The sequence below is a fragment of the Eupeodes corollae genome, chromosome 1 (genome assembly GCF_945859685.1).
Source record: "Eupeodes corollae chromosome 1, idEupCoro1.1, whole genome shotgun sequence".
NCBI classification, from domain to species: Eukaryota; Metazoa; Arthropoda; class Insecta; order Diptera; family Syrphidae; genus Eupeodes; species Eupeodes corollae.
The window spans coordinates 291,056,092-291,077,337 of record NC_079147.1 but is presented as its reverse complement, the minus strand read 5'-3'; the positions used below and the strand labels follow the sequence as shown (position 1 = coordinate 291,077,337).

Sequence of the window (21,246 nt, the reverse complement as noted above, 5' to 3'; positions counted from 1 at the left end):
TGAGAAAACCTGTGGACGCTTGTGTCCTCTTGAATACACAGGTCTACCATTTGAACACCTTTTCTTACTTCCCATAGGAAATTGTTATTATGCCCGATTTTTCGAATTAAAAATGTTGACATTGCTCGATGTTTTAAAGTCCCTAGAGTCGAAATAGGAGATTTTCGCGTATATACGTACGTTCGTACGTCTGTACGTTCGCGACGTTTCTTTCGTCGTCCATACCTCACGAACCAATAGAGATATCGACTTCAAATTAATTTTGTTATACAGATATAAAGGCAGAAATATGCAGAAAGGATTCTCATAAAAATTCTGATGGTGGTTTTTTTACCAAAGAAATTTAAAAAAAAGGTATGCATTTTGGTTAACTCTATATATCTCGAGAACAAATAATGCTAGAGTAGTAAAAATAAAAACCTAAAAAAACATAACTCAAAATTGGTAAAAATTGATTTTCTACTCAAATATCTTTTCAAAACTGTAAGATATTGAATTTAAACTAATTTTATCGTTTAAAAAATATTGTTGTCAACATATATTTTGAGTTAAATAAAATTTACAAATAACAAAAAATAAAAACCTGAAAACAAAATTAATAAAAGTTGTTGATTTTTGACTCGAATATCTTTTCAAAAATTAAAAATATTAGCTTCAAACTTACTTTTTTGCACAGAATACATTGTTTTCGACATTCAGTTAATTTTTTTATAAAAATTCAACATTCTGTTTTTTCACAAAAAATAAAATCTACAAAAAATTGACGTTCGGTTCTCGATATCTCGTGAACAATAGAAAATATTGACTTCAAATTAATTTCATTCATTCAATTTACGAGTATATGTAATTGTTGATAAATACAATTTTTTAAGAAATGCTTCTAAGATTTGTAAACATTGGTTTTCGACTAAAAATCTCGTTAGTACAAATAGATTCGAAATCAAACTATTTCATTATATGAAAACTATTGTTGGTAATTTTTAAGAATAATTCTGTTTTTTTTTTATTTTATTGACATATTTTTGATAAAAGTACAAATCGTTAAAATTGTAAAATATTTAAAAAATCTTGACCCGTGTCAACTCTTTCGCCCCATCTCCCTCCTCATACGAATCCAATCGAAATCGTTGGCTTATGAAAAAAAGAGAGGAGATAATAGAAAGAAACTGAATAAAACAACAACAATTACTTGTGTGTGCTTAGAAAAATGCTAATCGGTTCAGTATAGTACGATAGAACGAAAAAACCTGTAATTGGCTTACAACTTTCATGTGGGTGCGGTGGCGTAGTGCGTAGTGCACTAGCTCCTCACACGCTAGATCGCTTGTTCAAGCCCAGCTCGGGCAAAAGTTCTTCAAAAATTAAATTGAACAAAAAGCGATTAAGCACCACTAAAGGAGTCTGATGATCGGGTTGGCCCCCGTGAAATAGCTATAACTCCAGCCTATGAACTTGGTGGTAGCACACACAAGTTGTTGTTGTTTCATTCTTATATTCACAAATCGTTTCTTTGAAAGTTGATCTGGTAACCCTAAAAATGAATCATTTATCCTCGTTTTAACATTACCTATTCCCGAAATCATACATATTTGAGTTTTTATTGATTACAGCCACGTTTTAAATCCAATGATAGTTTTTCCAAAGCACTTAAATACTCGTCGTTATTCGATTTTCATCATCACAACATCACATTTAAGGTCTTGGGAAGGCATCTTTAAAAACTAACCAATAGGAATTTATAACCTCATATTATTTTGTAACTGCATCAGTATCAGCTCCAGAACCAAAGTCGAACGTTTTGTCATAATTTATTTTACGACGCAGACGGAGTAATGACTTTTATAAGCTTTTTTTTCTCATATAATTTTTTTTAAGTTAAGGTGGAAACAGAACTTCGTCATCAAAAAAGGACCTAAAATGATAACGTGCATTGAATAAAAATAAGGCAAAAGTTGAACTAATTTTTATTTTCATTTTAGCCTTAAATGCAGGTCTCTCTTGTTCAACATCAGAGCAACCAGCTTCAGAAGAAGCAGCAACTAGACTGCAACCAGTTGGTGTACATATTCCTTACTGTCAAAAGGATGTTAATAGGGTGATTGTGGTAGTTGTATGCGATGCATTTTAATTATGCCTCGGAGTAAGCTTTAACTTTTTGACATTCCTATGCTATACTTTCCTAGTATTTTGTTTTTGTATTGTCAACTTTTTTAAGGATTGATCATAAATGTTTTAATGTCTTCATCCTTGTACTTAACTTATAGAGCAATGAAAGAAAGGTAAATATTATGATGAGAGTGTCATTTTGTTTTTGTTTGTTTTATTTTGCTTTTATTCTAAATTTTCATCGTTCTTTAAGTTTCTGACAGTTTATTTGACACAATTTATGGGGCAACTCAATTTGAAATTATATAAACAGCATTGCGCTGAATATTATGGCTAACCATGTTAATGTCAGTTGAATTTTTGTCGGACAATATTCCGCATTTATTTGATTTAAATTATGCTAATGGCTTTGAGTGCAAGAGATGCTAAGGTTTATATTGTTTTTATGGACAGCACGAAAATTCTTATAATAAGAGTTTTGTGACAGTCCTGTCATAAAATGAGATGGAATGGTAATTTTCATTAAACAAACTAGCCTAACCATTACGAAGAAAGTTTAAGTTCTTATATAAAATTCTCTCCAAATAAATATTTAAATTTCTCAAATATCTAAGTTTTGAAAAATGAAAACATACGAATCGAAAAAACAAAAATTAATTGGGTGGGCCTAGGCCCTAGTGACTTACAATTCTCAATAATTCCTGTGTGCGAGTACTGTTGTCAGGGATGGAGGGGATTTACAGTTTAAGTCGAATCCTAACGGCTAATTCGAGAAAGCACTTTTCAAAACAAGAATAACTCTTGAAGAATTTTTCAATTCCTCGCAAAAGGCACTACACGTGAAAAAAAAACTTTAGATGGCAGGGATCGGAACCAACTCCTCTGGCATGACAGTCCAACGCACTAACCATCATGCCCTGGGTACTGAATTCTGAAATTGTCGAAATGGTGAAAACCTAGTAACGAAAAATGAAATATAATAAAGATATGGACGAATAGAAAAAAAAAGCTTCCAAGCAATGATAAAACTAATATTTTAGGTATCGCCATTTTTTGAATAAATACAAATTCTTCCATTGTTTTGGAATCCAGTGGATCTTGCTGCCTTACAAAGCTCTTCCCAAAATTATAAATATTTTAAGAGGAATTTTCTTAAAGCAAATCTTAAAAATTTCGTTTGAACACTTTCAATCATTTTTATATCACAATGTGTTTTTGTGTTCTATACAATATACAAGCATATTCCAACGAAGGCTTGATTGCAGGAATTTCAAGTTGGCCATACTGAAAGCTTTTTGAAAAATCAGTGCACACAGCTGTCCGAGATGGTGTATAATTCAAGCTGAACAATGTTGGAATGACAGCAAAGGAAAAGTGGAAAGTTATGATTTTTCGAAAAGGTTGTGGACGAAATACCAGAAATGAGAAATGCTTCTAGGACGGGGAACTTATCGAAATAGGTTAATCTTATAACTAGCAACTTAAACATGTAAACCCACCTCAAAGAAAGATTAGTGAAAGCGAAACTATAATGTGAAATATAAGTTTTTTTCAGCAGTATCAGAATCTGCTCTGCAGACTATTGCAAAACAAACGAACTTTCAAGAAGCATCAGCTGCTTAATTTTCAACTCATCGAGCAATATTTAGGCGTTTTAACACCAAGGTCATGCATGTTAGTAAAAAATGAACACCACCACCGCTGTCCTAACAACGGATAAAGCCACCTACTGGCTCATATCCTCCTTTCTTGGCCACGACAGCCCAATTCCAGGAAACACCTTGAGGAAGGCAATTCCGGACGCGCAATCGAAAAAAGTTGGTCTCCTAATTGGTTCAGACGCTAACACACGGTATGGGGTAGCTCTGATATAAATGAGAGAGGTGAGTACTTATTTGATTATTTACTAAGCACTAACCTACTCATAAGTAATATTGGTAATGAACCCACTTTTGTAACCAAAAATAGGAAAGAGGTGCTTGATATTACACTTACCTCTGACTCGATCCACAATATGCTTTAAAACTGGCATGTCTCAAAAGAGAATTCCTTCTCTGACCACAAATACATTCAGTTTGAGCTCAAAGATGTAGCAAATACATCTACGGGATTTCGAAATCACCGGAATACAAACTGGGAGCGTTATAATGAGGTAAGCACAACTGCTTAATCACAACCTTCTTAAAAGCTCCTCCAGTAAAGATGAACTAGACCTTTCTGTAAATCATCTCACCGAAGCCTTAAATGAATCAATGAGATCTTCATGCCCTGTAACCATTTTAAAGGGTAAAAAGAAACCTCATTGGTGGCATAAAGAACTAGAAATATTCAGAAAGAGCTGTCGCTAACTCTACAACAGATCTAAGTACACTAAATCTCCTTCTGACTGGGACTTATACAAACAAGCTCTAAAGCAATATAAAAAATAATTAAGAAAGAGTAAGAGGTCTTCTTGGAGAAATTTTTGTGGTAAAATAGAAAATACTTCAGAAGCCTCAAGACTCAGGAAAATTCTCTCAAAAAGTCCAACAATACCCAGTGCTTTAAAGACAGAAGCAGGCACGTGGACTATCACAGATGAAGAATCTCTTAATCTGTTATTAGACACCCACTTTCCAGGTAGTTCTAACATACTCAACGACTTAACATCAGAGTCTCAAGCTTCTACAAGCGATTTAGTTGATCTAATAACGCGGGAAAAACTGCAATGGGCCATAGACAGCTTTGAACCATATAAATCTCCAGGACAAGATGGAATCATTCCGGCCGAACTACAAAATTGCTCAGACATGATTATTCCACCATTGGAATTCATTCTGACAAGCTGTGTAAGGTTGAGCTATATTCCCAAAGCCTGGAGAATGGCAAAAGTAGTCTTTATTCACAAAGCAGGGAAACCCTCACACGTTAACCCTAAAGATCTACGATCAATCAGCCTATCATCCTTCCTTCTTAAAACCTTGGAAAGATTGATTGAAATTTATATCAGACATAATTTAAAACCATGTCTCATTTCCACAGCTCAACATGCTTACTCTAAGGGAAAATCAGTAGAATCAGCACTTCACTCGCTGGTACGTACTATTGAACATTCCCTCGAATACAAAGAATATAACTTGGTGGCGTGCCTAGATATTGAAGGAGCTTTTAACAACGTCAGTTACCAGGCGATCACAACAGCAATGGATAAGCTGAAATTAGAGAAGTCACTCATAGATCTTATAAGTCTCATGCTCAAAAGCAGGACAATAATTTCTAACATGAGAAGTTTTACTACCACCAGATCGGTGAACCGAGGCACTCCACAAGGCGGAGTCCTTTCGCCTCTTTTATGGAAAATGGTAGTAAACGACCTACTTACAGCATTGGAAGCAGAGGGTTTTAAGGTGATTGCCTATGCTGACGACGCTGGGAAGCACCCCCAAGTTCTCTCGGAACTTCTACAAAATGCCCTAAAGAGGCTAACTAAATGAGCTAAGCAATGTGGATTGGACGTCAACCCACACAAAACAGAATTAATACTCTTTTCGAGAAGATATAAAATTCCTCAGATTAGCCCATCCAAGATTAAAGGAATACCAATAAGCTTTTCCTACTAAGCTAAATATTTAGGCCTCATTTTAGACAAAAAACTAAATTTGAAGGCAAATATTAATGAAAGGGCAAAAAAAACTTTACTTGTAAAAAGGAAATAGGATCAAAATGGTGCATCTCCCCAAAAATAACGCACTGGCTATACACTTCGGTAATCAGACCGATACTCATTTATGGAGCTGTAGTATGGTGGACCCCACTGGACAAGATGGTAAATCTAAATAAGCTCATCAAAGTCCAGCGGCCAGCAGGTATGTGCATCACAGGAGCACTTCGCTCAACAGCAACCGCAGCATTGGAAGTGCTTTTAAACCTAACACCACTTGAAATCTTCTCCAAAAAGGTGGCTGCCAACTCATGTGTAAGGCTTAGAGCCACCTCTCAATGGACCAGTAACAATACTGGACATGCTACTATTCTAGACAGTTTCAGATCTATCCCAGATCGCTTAGACTATACCACCCCAAAAATGGTATTCGGTAAAAGCTTCCATGTGTCCATCCCTTCAAGATCCTCCTGGGTAGAAGAGAGACCCCTGGAAGACGATGCAGTACACTTCTATACTGACGGTTCAAAGACCGATCACGGAGTTTGAAGTGGTATCTTTTCAGAACAACTGAATCTCAGTCTATCCTATAGACTTCCAATCAATGTAGTGTATTCCAGGCAGAAGTAATGGCGATTAAAGAAGCACTATCCTGGCTCAAAGAAAACGTTATATCTTGTAAGGATATACGAATCTTCTCGGACAGCCAAGCCGCTCTTAAATCTCTCGCGTCTGTCTCCACAAACTCTCGAACAGTCCACGATTGTCAATCATCTCTGAAGGAGATGACGGAACAGTTTAACATTCACCTCATTTGGGTGCCGGGCCACAGAGACATTCCGGGAAATTGCAAAGCCGATGAGCTCGCCAAAAACGGAACACTTCTGCCTTATTTTAGACAAAAACATAACATAGGAACACCACTTGCTACATGCAAATATCTTCTCAAGCAATATGCTTTAGAAAGAACAAATACTAGATGATCACAAAGTACCACCTGCGTGGCAACCAAGCAAATATGGCCAAGTATTGACTTAAAACGGTCAAAAGGCTTGATATCACTGAGCAGACAAAGTATAAGCTCTACAATTGGAGTAATAACGGGACACTGCCTCATAGGTAGACATGCTCTGAGGCTAGGGGTCTACACAAATGACTTCTGTAGAAGCTGCATGGACGAGGAGGAAGAAGAAACAGTCCAACACCTTCTATGTACATGTCCAGCACTCTCCACTAGAAGGAATTACTTTCTCGGTAATCCCTTCTTCGATAATACCAGTGAACTGGCAAAGATTGACACAAAACGTCTCTCTAACTTTATTAAAAGTACAAAATGGTTTGTTTAAATTCATTACTCTCCCATGAGTAACCTCATTAGTGGTATCACAATGGACCCTTGAGGTCTACGTGTGTCAATGATATCTGGACAGCCACTCCAACCTAACCTAACCTAACCTAACCACAATTTATGCGAATTAAATTATTTCCGATAAGCGAATGAGTAAGAACTTATTTCAGCCATTTTTAAAATGAGAGAATACCCGATTAATTTGCATTTTAAACATTATTGTGTGGCAAATCTTCACTTTATTACAGTTTGTGTAATTTTGAAGAACAGGAGTATGTTGTGCCTTTCAATGGAAAATGTCTTGTTCTATGTGAAATAAAGTGAGGCCTTTTAAACAATAATTGCAAAACAAAGAAAAAGAGCAGAGATAATATCAAATAGCAATGTCCTATAGTGTGCGCCGCGCCGCATTGGCGCAAGAAGCAGGAGATGCTGCAAACAGGTGCGACAGCAGGACCTTTTACAGAATAACCAAAGAACTGACCGGTGCACACAGCTCAAAACAATACCTGATAAAAGAAGTTGACGGTACTGTAATAAGTTCAGTGGATAAGCAAGTCAGAAGGTGGAAAGAACACATTTCCTCGGTTTTAAGCCGACTGCCTTCTGAAGCGCCTGAACAAACTAATCCCCGAATCCGCACCGCACCTCCCAGTAAAGATGAGATCGTAGCCGCAATTAAAGAACTTAAGAACAACAAAGCCGTAGGACTTGATGGAATTCCCGCAGATCATTTAAAACCAGCGCCAACGTCATCAAGCGAACTGCTTCATGATTCATCATTATAAAAGAAGCCTGGACCACCGAAAGCTTCCCCGATGAGTGGAAAAAAGGAATTATCGTCAAGATCCCAAAAAAAGGAGAACTAAGAAAGTGCGAAAACTGGAGAGGAATTTGCGTTCTACCTGCCGTTGCCAAAATAATAGAAAAAGTCGTACTGGAACGCATCAGAGAACACCTTGGGGCCACACTCAATGCCCAACAAGCAGTGTTCCGTGCTAGATCCTCCTGTATTGATCATATCAACACCCAGCGGATCATTATTGAACAGTGCGTTGCATATCGATCACCATTACACCTCCTGTTCATCGACTTCGAGAAGGCCTTTGATAGCTTCAACAGGGAGTACATCTGGTTATCTTTTTGTAGGAGAGGCATTCATGAAAGCAACATATGATGGATCCAAGTGTCACGTTCTGCACGATGGTAGGTTGTTAGTTGATTTTTAAATCCGTAGCGGAGTCAGACAGAGCTGTATTCTGTCGCCAATATTGTTTTTGTTGGTGATAAGCGATGTACTGTGCTCAGCTCTTACAGGTAGCGGAGGGATCCAATGACATTCTATTTAAAGCACTTAGATTACGTGGACGATGTTTGCTTACTTTCTCATAGGATCGTGGATCTCCATCAAATGACTACAAGTGTGGAGAGAGAAGAAAATTAATACCGGCAAAACAAAATTGATCCTACCATCCACTCAAAGAAATTAAAAAAAAAAGAGGTGGAAAAAGTGTAGAGCTTTCAATACCTTGGAAGTGTCGTCTCCATCGAAGGTGGAACCAAACCTGCCACATCGGCAAAGCAAAAGCGGGGTTCGGTGTGTTGTCGAAAATTTGGAGGAATAACTCTATCAGTTTAAGAACAAAGCTACTACTGTTTCGCACAAATGTCGAAACTGTGCTTCTTTATGGAAGGATACTTCAGCCATTACAAGAAAGCTTCAAACCTTCGTGAATAGATATCTTCTTAACATCCTAAAAATTTTCTGACCAAACCGTATATCAAACCGGACTATTCATATAAGAATAGTCCGGTACCTATAGACTCACTCTATAATACGAAGTCGTAAGTGGCAATGGATTGGACATACGTTTCGAAAAGGTAATGCAGTGGAATCTGCTCACACAAGAAAGAAGAAGAGCTGGACTACAGAGAAGCACATGGCGCAGGAGAGTCGAGGCGGAACCAGCGTCACTAGGCAAAAGATGGAGGGAGCTGAAACACATTTCCGGAAACAGTACACGATGGCTTAGATGGGGTTAGTCGTAGTAGAGGCACTATGCTTATTAAGGGGTTCTCAACTGACTTAATAGGTCTGAGGACCTATAAGTGAGTGAGTAATGTCAAAAACAAATAACCACGGAAGCTTTTTGAACAAACAAACAAAATAATTAACACATGTACATACTTTTCTTAAATGAAAATATTCCATTTACTGTAAAAAAGATAGATTCAAATAAGTTAACTGTTATTGTGTACACACATTTATTTTACTAAATGTAAAAATTAAATCAAATAATAATAAGAACTATCTATTTATCTATCAACAGAAGTTCGTAAATTCATCTTTGGAATGATGGAAAGCTTAGAAATAGACCTATTATCTTTTATCCATCTTTTTTTCCCAGATATATTAAAAGGCGTTACTACCAATATTTTAAACTCTGCTAAGAAAATTCCAAAAGACAATGAACAAAATGTATATCAGCAGAAAAAATTAAAAACAAAACTATGGGAAAAAAGCTTTTGTGTATTAAGGCTTATTCTCTTCAAAATTGTAAGGATTTGCATAATCTGATATTCTGATGAAAATATCTTAAATATTAACACAATCCTTAAATAAAACAAACGAATCGAAATGTCGAAGTAAAAACCGTGGCTTGAATATTAAAAGTCTCTATGAAATTATAGTTAACTAGCAGACCCGACCACGCGTTGCTGTGGCTGAGTAATTAAGGAAGGACTTAATAGAAAAAATTGAACACTAATTTACATAACATCTTTAATTTTATTTTATTAATAAATACTATGCTTAACAAAAATTAAATAAAATCACAATATTTTTGGTCAGCCTGTCTTTTGTCAACACAAATAAACTCGATGGTCTCCCTACACGTGAACAGGCCACGTATTATTGCCCATGAGAGAAACATGTATTCTCTAAGTCTAAGCCGCAAATAGACATTGTTTGTCCTTGTGATTTGTTAATAGTCATCGCGAAAGCTAAACGGATAGAAAATTGCAGTCTTTTGTAAGGTATTGGAGAATCTGACGGTATCATTGGAATGCGTGGTAACAGAACTATTTCTCCTTTAAACTTTCCTGCCAAAATAGTTGCTTCTAGAACATTTCCGGTGATTTTTTTGATTCAAATTACGCAGAAGAATAATCGGTGATCCAATTTTTAACCGAAGATTGTGTGGTGGCCATCCTGATATGTCTATAGAATTTAAAAATTCAATTGGAAAATTCATTGCCTCGTCTTCATCGACAGTAGCGTCGATTGACTTAAACGAAATTAAATCGCCTGGTAAATATTGTTGTATCTGGTAGTTAATTAGATCTACATCAACATTTTTTGCTGCCAAAATAGCACGATTACTGAGCCAATTGTGATTTAGATAGTTATTTATTATATCTGGGAAGACACTCTCGATCAGATCATTTTTAGTTTCAACAACAGTACAGAAATTGTCTGGCAATCTACAGCAAAAGTAGAGCGAGGAATCACTGGCAATGTTTGCCGAAATTCACCAGATTATAGTAGAATAGCTCCACCAAAAAGTCTGTCATTCCTGCAAATTTCTATTTAATGCTTCGAGTGAATGTTTATGAGGCATTGTACACTCATCCCAAATTATGATTGAACTCCTTTGTAACTCTGTATCCATTCCACTCCTTTTCTTAATGTTACACATAGCATTTGGATTTTTATGGACATCTAGTGGTAACTTAAAAGCAGAATGTGCTGTTCGACCACCATCTAACAAAGTAGCAGCTATGCCTGATGATGCAATTGCTAAAGCAATTTTCTTTTGTGACCGTACTTTCGCAAGGATCAACGATATCAAAAATGTTTTACCCGTTCCACCTGGTGCATCCAAGAAAATGAAACCACTTTGTGTAGCATCAACAGCCAACATAATCCGATTGTATACATTTTTTTGTTCGTCAGTTAACAATGGTTCATTATTAGCAACAATTGTAGCTTAATCAAGATTATTAAGTTGTTCTTCTCGCTGCAAATCGCTATTCACTAAGTCTATAGCTGGACGCTTAGGTGATAGCATACCATAATGACTAAGTGATGAATTTGAGATCATAATACATAAGTTTTCAATTAATATCAATGCTTAATTATACATATCTGGTGAGAAATCTAGATTTGGACATTGGTTTGTTCGTTTAAGTCGGTATGGTATACCTTCAGTCATGTATTTTTTATATTTTTCCCACAGTATAGATGACTGTGTTGGAAAACATGTCGTCAAGATGAATGTATTCTTGCATGTTTCGTGGACTACCGATGTAGCTTGAATGTAAAATAACTGCACTGCCGATTTCATTGGTGTTTAAGTTTCCATCGATTTTTCCAACAAACCGAATAAATCGCAAACGTTCGCTTTCAATCTTAGCAAACATATCTACAACGTATTGATGATACAACTGATGATATCGAAGAATATAATTGTCCTGATTATATCTAATCATTAATCGATGCGCGTAGTAATTCATTGAACTAACTTTTTTACTTAATTCATTACAATTGATTGGATCACACTGTTTGATATTGATGTGATATTCATCTTGTCCTTACCAGAATATCAATGGGTATTGGAGTGCGTCTTACAAACGGTGTATATCTGAAATTCTACTCACTGTATTATCTCGGTGTGTTTTAATAGATCTGTCGTCAACTGGATCACCGACCATAATAATAGCAACTTCATCTACGGTTGGCGCATTGAATCTGCCAGCGTGCTATCCTGATGGTACTTTGTCAGCTTTGATGACAATTTGATAATTGTCATTTTTCAATTGTGGTAACACTCTTTTAAACAGTTGAACCAGATGATTATGGTTCTCTAAAAATATTTCCAACAATACTACAATTGCTCTCTCTTCTGCTTGTTCAATCTTAATATATAAAAATCCAGTGTCATATGTATGTTCCCAGTGAACTCTTCACCAAGTCAACCGATTTCGGTGAAAGTTGGCAATTTATGTGTAATTTGGTCTAACTTAAGATATAGGATAGTTTATATTTCTATTAATGGTCTAAATTGTATGTATGTTGCATTAATATATAAAAACCGAGTGTCATTATGTATGTTCCCAGTGAACTCTTTACCAAGTCAACCGATTTCGATGAAAGTTGCCATTTTATGTGTAATTTGGTCTTCGGTTGACTTGGTGAAGAGTTCACTGGGAACATACATATGACACTGGATTTTTATATATTAAGATTATTATTATTAATTATTGAATCATTTAAATTTATAGATATCTAACTAATAAAAAACGTATAATTGCTAATTAGGATAAAATAACAACCTAAAGGAGTAGAACCTAAGCTTCATTCATAAACGTAGTTTCTGTGATACAAAATTATCTCCGAAATTTTAGGAAAAATTTAGCTTAAGTTTCTTAGCTTACATTTAGGCAAAAAACAACGACCTTTAAGTTAAAAAGAGAAATATTTTCCTTTCATTTGATATCCTCTACAAAATTGTAGATAATTGCTGGAATCCAATAGTTTTTGTATAACTTTACGTGTTCCTTAAATAAAAGCCTACGTTGTCTTTAAAGTTGTGTCCACACAAAAGAAACATTTCAGGAAACATTGCTTTAAAAACGTTTTTGAAATCTAGTTCTATGTTTGAAAGTGGATTAAAGAAAACTCAAGGCCACATATTTTATCGTTATGAAAATATGAGCAAAAATGTTGTTTATATTTTCGGTAATTTAAGACAAAGTATTGGCTTGTTTGATTTTATTTCTAAAACTGTCCTGAAATGAATTGTACATAACTTTGGACAACAACCTCGTTGCTCCCGACTTTTCGCGATATTTTATACCACTCACCTACTATCATGACATCTGAAAATGCGTTAGAAACAAGCATTTCAGAAATGTTTTCCTGCTTCACCTTAAAAGATATACCATGGTGCAAATGAATTTTTAAAAAAACATGTTTTATATACTTATGGTAGGTATAATATAATTCTTGTTTATGGCACTTTTTGTTTATGTAAATATGGGTTATATGTAATAATAATATAAAGTTATCTCTAATAATATTTTTGTTTACAAAAAAAAGAACCAATTTTATCGGTTCTCAGCAATTAACAATAAAATTCTATTCATTAAATCATTAGCAACAGTCTCATTTAGTGTATTCAGTCTAGCTGATAAAAACTCTCCAAACTTTGTGTAGAGTATTTCGCGAGGTGTTTGTTTTAAAACTTTGGTTGAATTTGCTTCTGCTTTTTCTTCTTCTTCCTCCTCATCGTCATCATCATCATCATTACTTATAAATCCTTTATTATTGTTATTATTATTATTACTTGTATTTTTATGAGTTGAATTATTATTTTTATTTGAAAGATTTTGTTGATGATGATTATAAGTTGATGTTGAAGGTGTTGGTGCTGTTGGTGGAGATGATTGATTTGATGCATTTTGTATGTTTTGAAGATTCTTACGTCGACATTTATTTGTTGGTTTTGGTAAATCTTCATTACACTCATCGTCTCCATCATGATCTGTGGGCTCTTCTTTTATTGATATAGATGGCGTTGATGAACGCGATGATGATATTTCCCGATTCAATGGGGAATCATTTATTATAACATCGGGTTGGAGAAGGAGACAGTTTCCATTTTGATGTTTGACACTGTATGAATATTCATTGAATAAACCATCCTGGCGATAGCGTTCTCTAGTTCTGGAATCAAAAAAAAAATAAGAATAAGATGAGTTAACGTATACAATTTAAAAACTGTATCTTCATAATTTCGCACAACTTAAAGTTCGTCTTAAGCGTTCACAGTTAAAAGTCCACAGTCAAACAATAGATATTTAAGTGATAAGAGATTATGAGGAGAATTCGTTGTGTTTTTTTTTTAATTGAGAAGTTTTAGTTTTGAATTGTCATCAAGCCTTATGTTGAAGAAGGTATGTAAATATTGAACAGAGTGGAGTAGTGCAAATTTTGAAAATACAAGTAGTACAATCGTATCTCAAAGTTGCATACTTTTAGGAGTTAACTGTGGCTGTGGAAATACCCATCATTGTATGTATTTTATTGTCACAAGAAAAATTGTATTCCTAAGACAACAGTCTTGGAAAACAAAATGTTCAAAGAACAGCTTTGGATTCTAAGGATCACTTTTGACAGGTGAATCGAAAGTACCCTTAAATAAACAACTTGGAGGATAACAATGTCTGCCAAAAAACCAAAAATTGTTGAATTGAACTTTCCATTGAAATTTATTAAAATGTGTTTAATTTTTTGAAGTGAAAATTTTGAAATGTCATAAGGTTCCTCGCATATAAGTTAATCGGATCAAAATTAAATGTTTAAAGCATTTTGTAAGCTAGGAAGATTCATTTTTTGATGTTAAACAAATTTAGCAGCTTAAAATTTGTCTGAAGTTAAAACCAACTATTGACTCCTTCAAGTTGAGTAATTTGCTAAATACGTTTACTGAGTTTCTGTGATTTGTTTGCTACATTTTTTAAAGGTTCACGAACTGTACATTTTAGACGTGTTCAGATAAAAAGAAAAGACTTATAATTTGTACGGAAAAGCTATTAAATTGCTGAATGTGTAGAAATTTTGCTTGTTAGTAAAATTCTTTAGCACTTTACTTAACAAGTTCTTTAAATCTGTGCACATAGTAAATTGAGATTTTTGTGACATAAAAGGTTATTGTAATGGGTCCGATTTGTCAAATTGAAAATTTTCACATTTCTTGACATTTCAAGGTCCCTAGAGTCGAAATAAAAGATTTTTTAGAAAGATGTCTGTGCGTGCGTGTGTACGTATACGTTTGTACGTCCGTACGTTCGCGACGTTTTTTCGTCGTCCATAGCTTAAGAACCAGAAGAGATATCAACTTCAAATAAATTTTTTAATACAGTTAATAAGGCAGACATATGCAGAAAGGGCTCTCAAGAAAATTGCCCTAAAAAAAATAATAAAAGTTGGTAAAAATTGATTTTCGACTCAAATAACTGTTCAAAACTTTGAGATATAGGCTTTAATTTACTTTTGTCTTTCAAAATATATTGTTATCAACATTCAGTAAAATTTTGAGAAAAATCGAATTGACAGTTTTTTACAAAAAATAAAAAACCGAAACAAAATAACAAAAGTAGTTAAAAAATGATTTTCGACTCAAATATCTTTTCAAAAATTTGAGATAATAGCTTCTAACTAATTTGTATTTATAAAAAATATTGTTTTCAACATTAGGACGAATTTTGAGAAAAATCTAACTGACAGTTTTTTTTTACAAAAAATAAAAACCTAAAAAAATATTAAAAGATGGTAAAAATTGATTTTCGACTCAAATATCTTTTCAAAAATTGTAGATATTGGCTTTAAACTTCTTTTATATTTAAAAAAATATTGTTGGTAACATTCAGTAAAATTTTGAAAAAAATCTAATTGACAGTTTTTGTACAAAGAATTAAAAACCTAAAAAAAATTAACAAAAGTTGATAAAAATTGATTTTCGACTCATATATCTGTTCAAAAATTTGAATTATTGGCTTCGAACTAATTTTATCTTATAAGAAATATTGTTTTCAACATTTGGTAAAATTTTTAAAAAATTCTAATTGACAGTTTTTTTTACAAAACATAAAACTCTAAAAAAAAAACAAAACTAAAACTTCGTAAAAATTTACTTTCGACTCAAATAGCTTTTCAAAACTTAAATATATTGGCTTGAAACTTATTTTATTTCACAGAAAATATTGTTTTCAGTAATTTTTATATAAAAATCCAACAGTCCGTTTTTTCATAAAAAATAAAATCTACAAAAAATAGTACGCAAATTTGGTAAAAATTGATACGAGTTTATATAGACAAACTTTTAAGCAAGAAAAATCGACAGACGGGATGGGAAGTTATCAGTGTGGGTCGCATCACAGCCTCTTTTTTTTAAATTGCTATAGTAAAATCAACAAACTTAATTTTTGTTGACAGTCCTTCCTGCATCTTTCTGCCTTATTATCTGTTAAACAAAACTCGATATCTCTATTTCGTTCTTGAAAAAAGGTGCATACACAAAAAGTCAATAAATTAAGGGTTTGTTTTAGCAATCAACGGCCAATTTTTTGACAAACTTCTAAAATAAATTAAAAACTTAATCTAGTAATTTTAGTTCTCGGTTTTTCGGAAATTCATTTTAAGAATATTTTGAACTGTAGCATTTCTTAACATCTAATCATATCTGTAAAGCTTGGTTTAAAATTATTTTTGGGTTACAGGAAATAAAATCCGTCAGTTTTCTTGTTAGTGGACATTAATTCTATATAAATAAAAATTGTGTTTTAATGGATTTCGTTTAAGATTGGAGTATTTTTAACAATTCTTTTTTCTTAAATGTAAACATATTCGTGTTGCACTAAACATCTTCTTAAAGATCATAAGAAATTCGACTTGATTTCAAAGTTTCCACTATTTTTTGAAAACTCAAACTGTTAATTCCGATATTAAAATCGTGCTATCCTTAAGTGATAATGGTTATCCTTGTACCATAATTCGAAGTCTTCTTTTTAAATACAAAATGCAAATTCCACGAGAAAATATTGATGAAACCGTTAGAACGCACCATAAAACCAACTCTATCCGAAAACTTCAAAAAATCCATTTCCAAAAAATTGACAGAGGTTCTTCATGCTTTCAAATCAAGCAAAACACTTGACCATTGTGTTACTTAACTCCGAAAAGTGATAAGAACAAACAAACAGATGTTATCTACAAAATTAACTGAAATGGTAAATCAAATGAACCGTGCAACTTGTGTTATATTGGGACCACAAAACAACTGCTTAGACAACGCATACCGAATCATAAGTCCGACATAAAACTAAAAAATGTGAAAATGCAGCCCTGGCCAGTCACAGCATTGTAAGCGGTCATTCTCCAAACTTTGAAGGCGTTGAAGTTCTACAGACTGAGAAACATGTTTCGAAACGATACACGTTAGAAACATTACATATTCTTAATAACAAAAACAACATGAAAACAAAGTTCCCCTGAAGAAGACAGCAACCCCTGACGAAACATTGGGAAAGTTATTGTAACTTTATTGTTTCATTGCGAAAATTACAGTGACCCAAAAAAGCCGACTGAAAACTCTACTTCCACTAATCACAATTATTACACAAATTGGTCAACAAATAAACTAAATTAAATATCGTTAGAATATCATATGATATCATGCATTTAAAATGATAGAAACTATTATATTGAAAATTTCCGCGAAATCTTGTGTTTTATTTAGCCAAAAGATAACTGTAGAGATGAAAAATGTAAACCTAAAATAAAGCGGAAAAAAAGTTAAAAGGCGTTCAATGCATGTTTAACTTATACTTTATGAAACTGTCAGCTGCCAAAACATTTTACATCATGAACAGTTACGACCTTTTGCAAACCTTTTATTTGATTATGCATTTTCTATCAAGGCCATCTTATTGGACATAAGATGGCCTTTGGAAGAATATAAAATATTGTTAAACCAAGTTCTAATATCTTAGAAGACTCCTAATTTTGAGAATCTTTAAAATAAAAGTTCTATCTTAAACAGAGATTTAAGAGAACTTGATGAAGAAATGAGTTAAAGCTCAATACAGATCTAACTTATCAATAAACCGAGTTTTAGAGACTAAAATTTTGTCAAGAAATTGGCTATAAATGACATTTAAATTTTTGAAGAAACAAAGGTTGCTACTTTTGAACAGACTATTTTGATATATGACACAGTGGTGCATTTTATTTTAGAAATAAACTCAACAAAAAGTTTATCATACAAAACATTCAAAAACAAATATTAAAATTGTCGTTTGTTGAGATATTAGAAATTACGTCCTATGCCAAATTTTCAAAGTCACCAATTCAAAGTTGTTCAAATGTATCTATTCAGTATTTTATCAGTCTAACATTTTTTTATTCGCAAGCCTACTAAAATATGCCTAAATTTAAATACAAAGTCCGTCTTAAACGTAATAATGTAACTGATAACTGGACTCTTCAAACTTTTGTAATAGTATTACCTATCTACGGCAGTAAAACCCCAATCCCTACTAGACTAAGATGCGTGAATATCAAGTAATTAAAATATTAAATATAATTCAATTATCTTTAAAAAATCACTTTTCCACCCACCAACCATAACCTAGATAATATAAAAGGTCACAGTCAAAAGGTTCACTAAAAGTGTTTGATTTATTTTAAAGAACAATCTTAACAATAAAAACTATTAATCTCTATTTATAGTCATATAGACACCTCTTCTTATAGTTTTCAAATATAATCTTATCTGCAACAAATCCATAAAACCAAATATAAACTAAAAAGATTAAAAATTAACTAAATACAATTATAAAACAGATTTCGGCAAATATTACCTATCACAATATAACAATTATGTAATTAATCTGTGTTAATCATAAACAAATCTTTAAATACAAAAAAGAAAATAGAATCTCTGCGAAGAAAGTTAACGTCATCTAAAAATTCCATCCATAATCACTTAATCACCATATCGAATTTTATTTATTAGACACAGGCAAAAATTAATATAGTTTTCATATTAAATGTCGTTTTATTTTTATAAAACAAAAGGTTTTTTAAAGATATTTTTTATAAACCTACCTCAACAGGTTGGTTTCAATATCTAAATTCTGAACTTAAGTAGAAATGAAATTGAATGTAATTAAATTTGATATTTAATTGAATTAAAAATTCTTACAAAACATCAAATTCAGAAACACCCTCTATCAACAAAAGTCATAAATCAGTTCACTCAACTTTATTTAAATTTGACTCAAACTTAAATCCGACAGACATTTTTTTCGACTTATTTACATTATTTGAATTCCCTAAACACAAAAATAGTGCAGAATCCCAAATCCCGTCCAGTATCAATTTGTTTACTTATTTTTCTTACAGATACTATACCTTACGAATAAATCAGAAAATCTTTTTCTTCAAATCTAATTTGTCAACAAAAAGTAACTTTTTCTTGAGTGATAGATAGAGATACAGTAAAATGTGGTGGAAACATGGGTAAGTGTAAGGGTAGGTTAGGTATAGGTAAATGTATCTTATCGTCATTCGTCAATAAAACAATAACAACAAAAAAGATATAGGTATAGGTAAACATATTGCATACACTCACTTTCTTTCCCTTATAACATCTTTGAGAAAACTCATCGCCCCATAGTACTCCCATTTGGATGTGAATCTAGCTCCAAGTAGCTTCTCGTGATTCAGCTCACGTCGGAATATCTCTCGGAGTGATGTGAATGTCCTCTGGACACGTTCACCGGACACATTAAACGCTCGTCCCAGTTCACACCATTTGATATCTTTTTTCTTATCCGAACGTTTGTAGTGCGGCAACCGGCAATCCCAGAGTATCGGATTCTGACGAACCATTTCAATCAGGCGATTTTTCTCGATGTTATGCCTTGAGAATGCCATTTATATAGATTTGGTATACCTATAGCAGAGCAGACCAGCTATAAGGCGCGCGTTAAGATATTTTAAATTAGTATCTTTTATAACAACAACAAAAAAGTATAAAATGTGCGTCTGCTTTCCACTCGCTTAAAAATAGAATGCGCAGCAGTGGCACGCAAAAACCAAAACCAAAAACAAAACAAACATAAAACACAAAAACGTACCTTCTTTTCAAAAACTGAAAAACTGCCACCACTCCGAGCCGAGTTGAGTTGGTTAACTACTGACAACCAATGTACTGATGTCTGCTAAGTTGTGGATACAGATACACTACTGCGCCGAATTAAGATTAATTTCGAACAGCGTTGTAGATGCTTATGGAGTAAGTTTAGGTTTTTTTATTGTAAATTTTTCTTTTATTTGTTGTTGCAAGATTTTCTGTCTGTTCTGTCTATAATTAACAAAACACTGAGATTATTCTTGTTAATTTGTCAACAAATTATAGCAAACACTGGACATGATTGACCTCTATTCAAGCAATTTTTCTCTAGGTAGTTTTTCTAGGTAGTTTAATTGTTTTATTTATATTTAATTAAATATTTTTAATGTTTGTATTGTACCAATATTGCTCTCTCTCCGTTTGAACGCTCGCTTTATTGCGGATTTTATACTACCACTTCGTATCGCTACCACCCTAAAACTAAAAAGTTCATAGCGCACAGATTCCAGGGCGTAAAATTGTTTATTGTTTTGTTGTTGGTTCGGGTTTTAGGATTGGGTTTATTGTTGTTTTTGATGTTGTTGGTGGTGGTTATGATGTTCTAGATACTTTAGAAGATGGAAAAAACATCTACAAACAGCTAAAATTGAAAAATCGATAATTCCCAACATTGGCAATCTCCGGTTTTGCATCCCAATCCCAACGAAGATGTTAGACGAGAGAGAGATGTATTCAACGGCGGCGGCGAATTGGCATCAGCTTCAGCAAAATAGCACACAGCTTCACTTCATCTTTACACTCATATAACGGTCACTCAATCTCAAACAGCCCCCATTTAGAAGAAGCAGACAGAACTGAGAGCATTATGACTTAGACTCAAATATTATTAATTCAATTTTTTGAGTAGAAATAGAAGTGCACAGTGCAGCCTGCAGTGTGACCCGAAATTTCTTAAAATCCCTAAATTTATTATTGTTTGTCCTTGGTTTGGTATTTGGAATAAAATGTAAAATAAAATATATATTTAATATTTTTTTTTTAATAGGAAATAATCTTGAGAGCTTCTTTATAATTATTTAAGTTCACTTGACTCCCCCGGGATCTCGATTTTACTGGTTTATTAATTAGAAATACTTTTTTCCAGATGGGATCTTAATCGGGGCAAAATTTTTAGTTTTTTTTGTTTAAGATTTTTTTGAGTTTTTGTTTTAAATTATTAAAGTTGTAGTGATAAAGAATTTATTTATAATCTAGGTATTTCCTGTTTTCATTCTTTACGTTTTTTTTTTTAAACATAGACTTCACAGCTAATTATGAAGATTATTCTATTTTAATAATATAGTACAATTTCACTCTTGTCTGGGAATAGGTAACGCCGACTATCTCTTTTTCTCAACACTATTATCATCCTGGGAGAGGTTTGAGGGGAGGAGGAGGGATATTTTATATTA

At 33.3% G+C, this 21,246-nt stretch overlaps 1 protein-coding gene across 1 annotated transcript; it reads right to left on the bottom strand.

Annotated features, from left to right (window-relative positions):
* Nucleotides 1–13,087: 13,087 nt before the first annotated feature.
* On the bottom strand, nucleotides 13,088–20,117 carry LOC129939972 (uncharacterized protein DDB_G0287625). The gene is made up of 3 exons (XM_056048182.1): nucleotides 19,800–20,117; nucleotides 19,292–19,634; nucleotides 13,088–13,821 (listed from the first exon to the last, which is right to left on the bottom strand). The coding sequence occupies exons 2-3, from the start codon at nucleotides 19,594–19,596 to the stop codon at nucleotides 13,203–13,205; spliced, it is 924 nt and encodes a 307-aa protein (XP_055904157.1). The 5' UTR covers nucleotides 19,597–19,634; nucleotides 19,800–20,117; the 3' UTR covers nucleotides 13,088–13,202.
* Nucleotides 20,118–21,246: the final 1,129 nt, after the last annotated feature.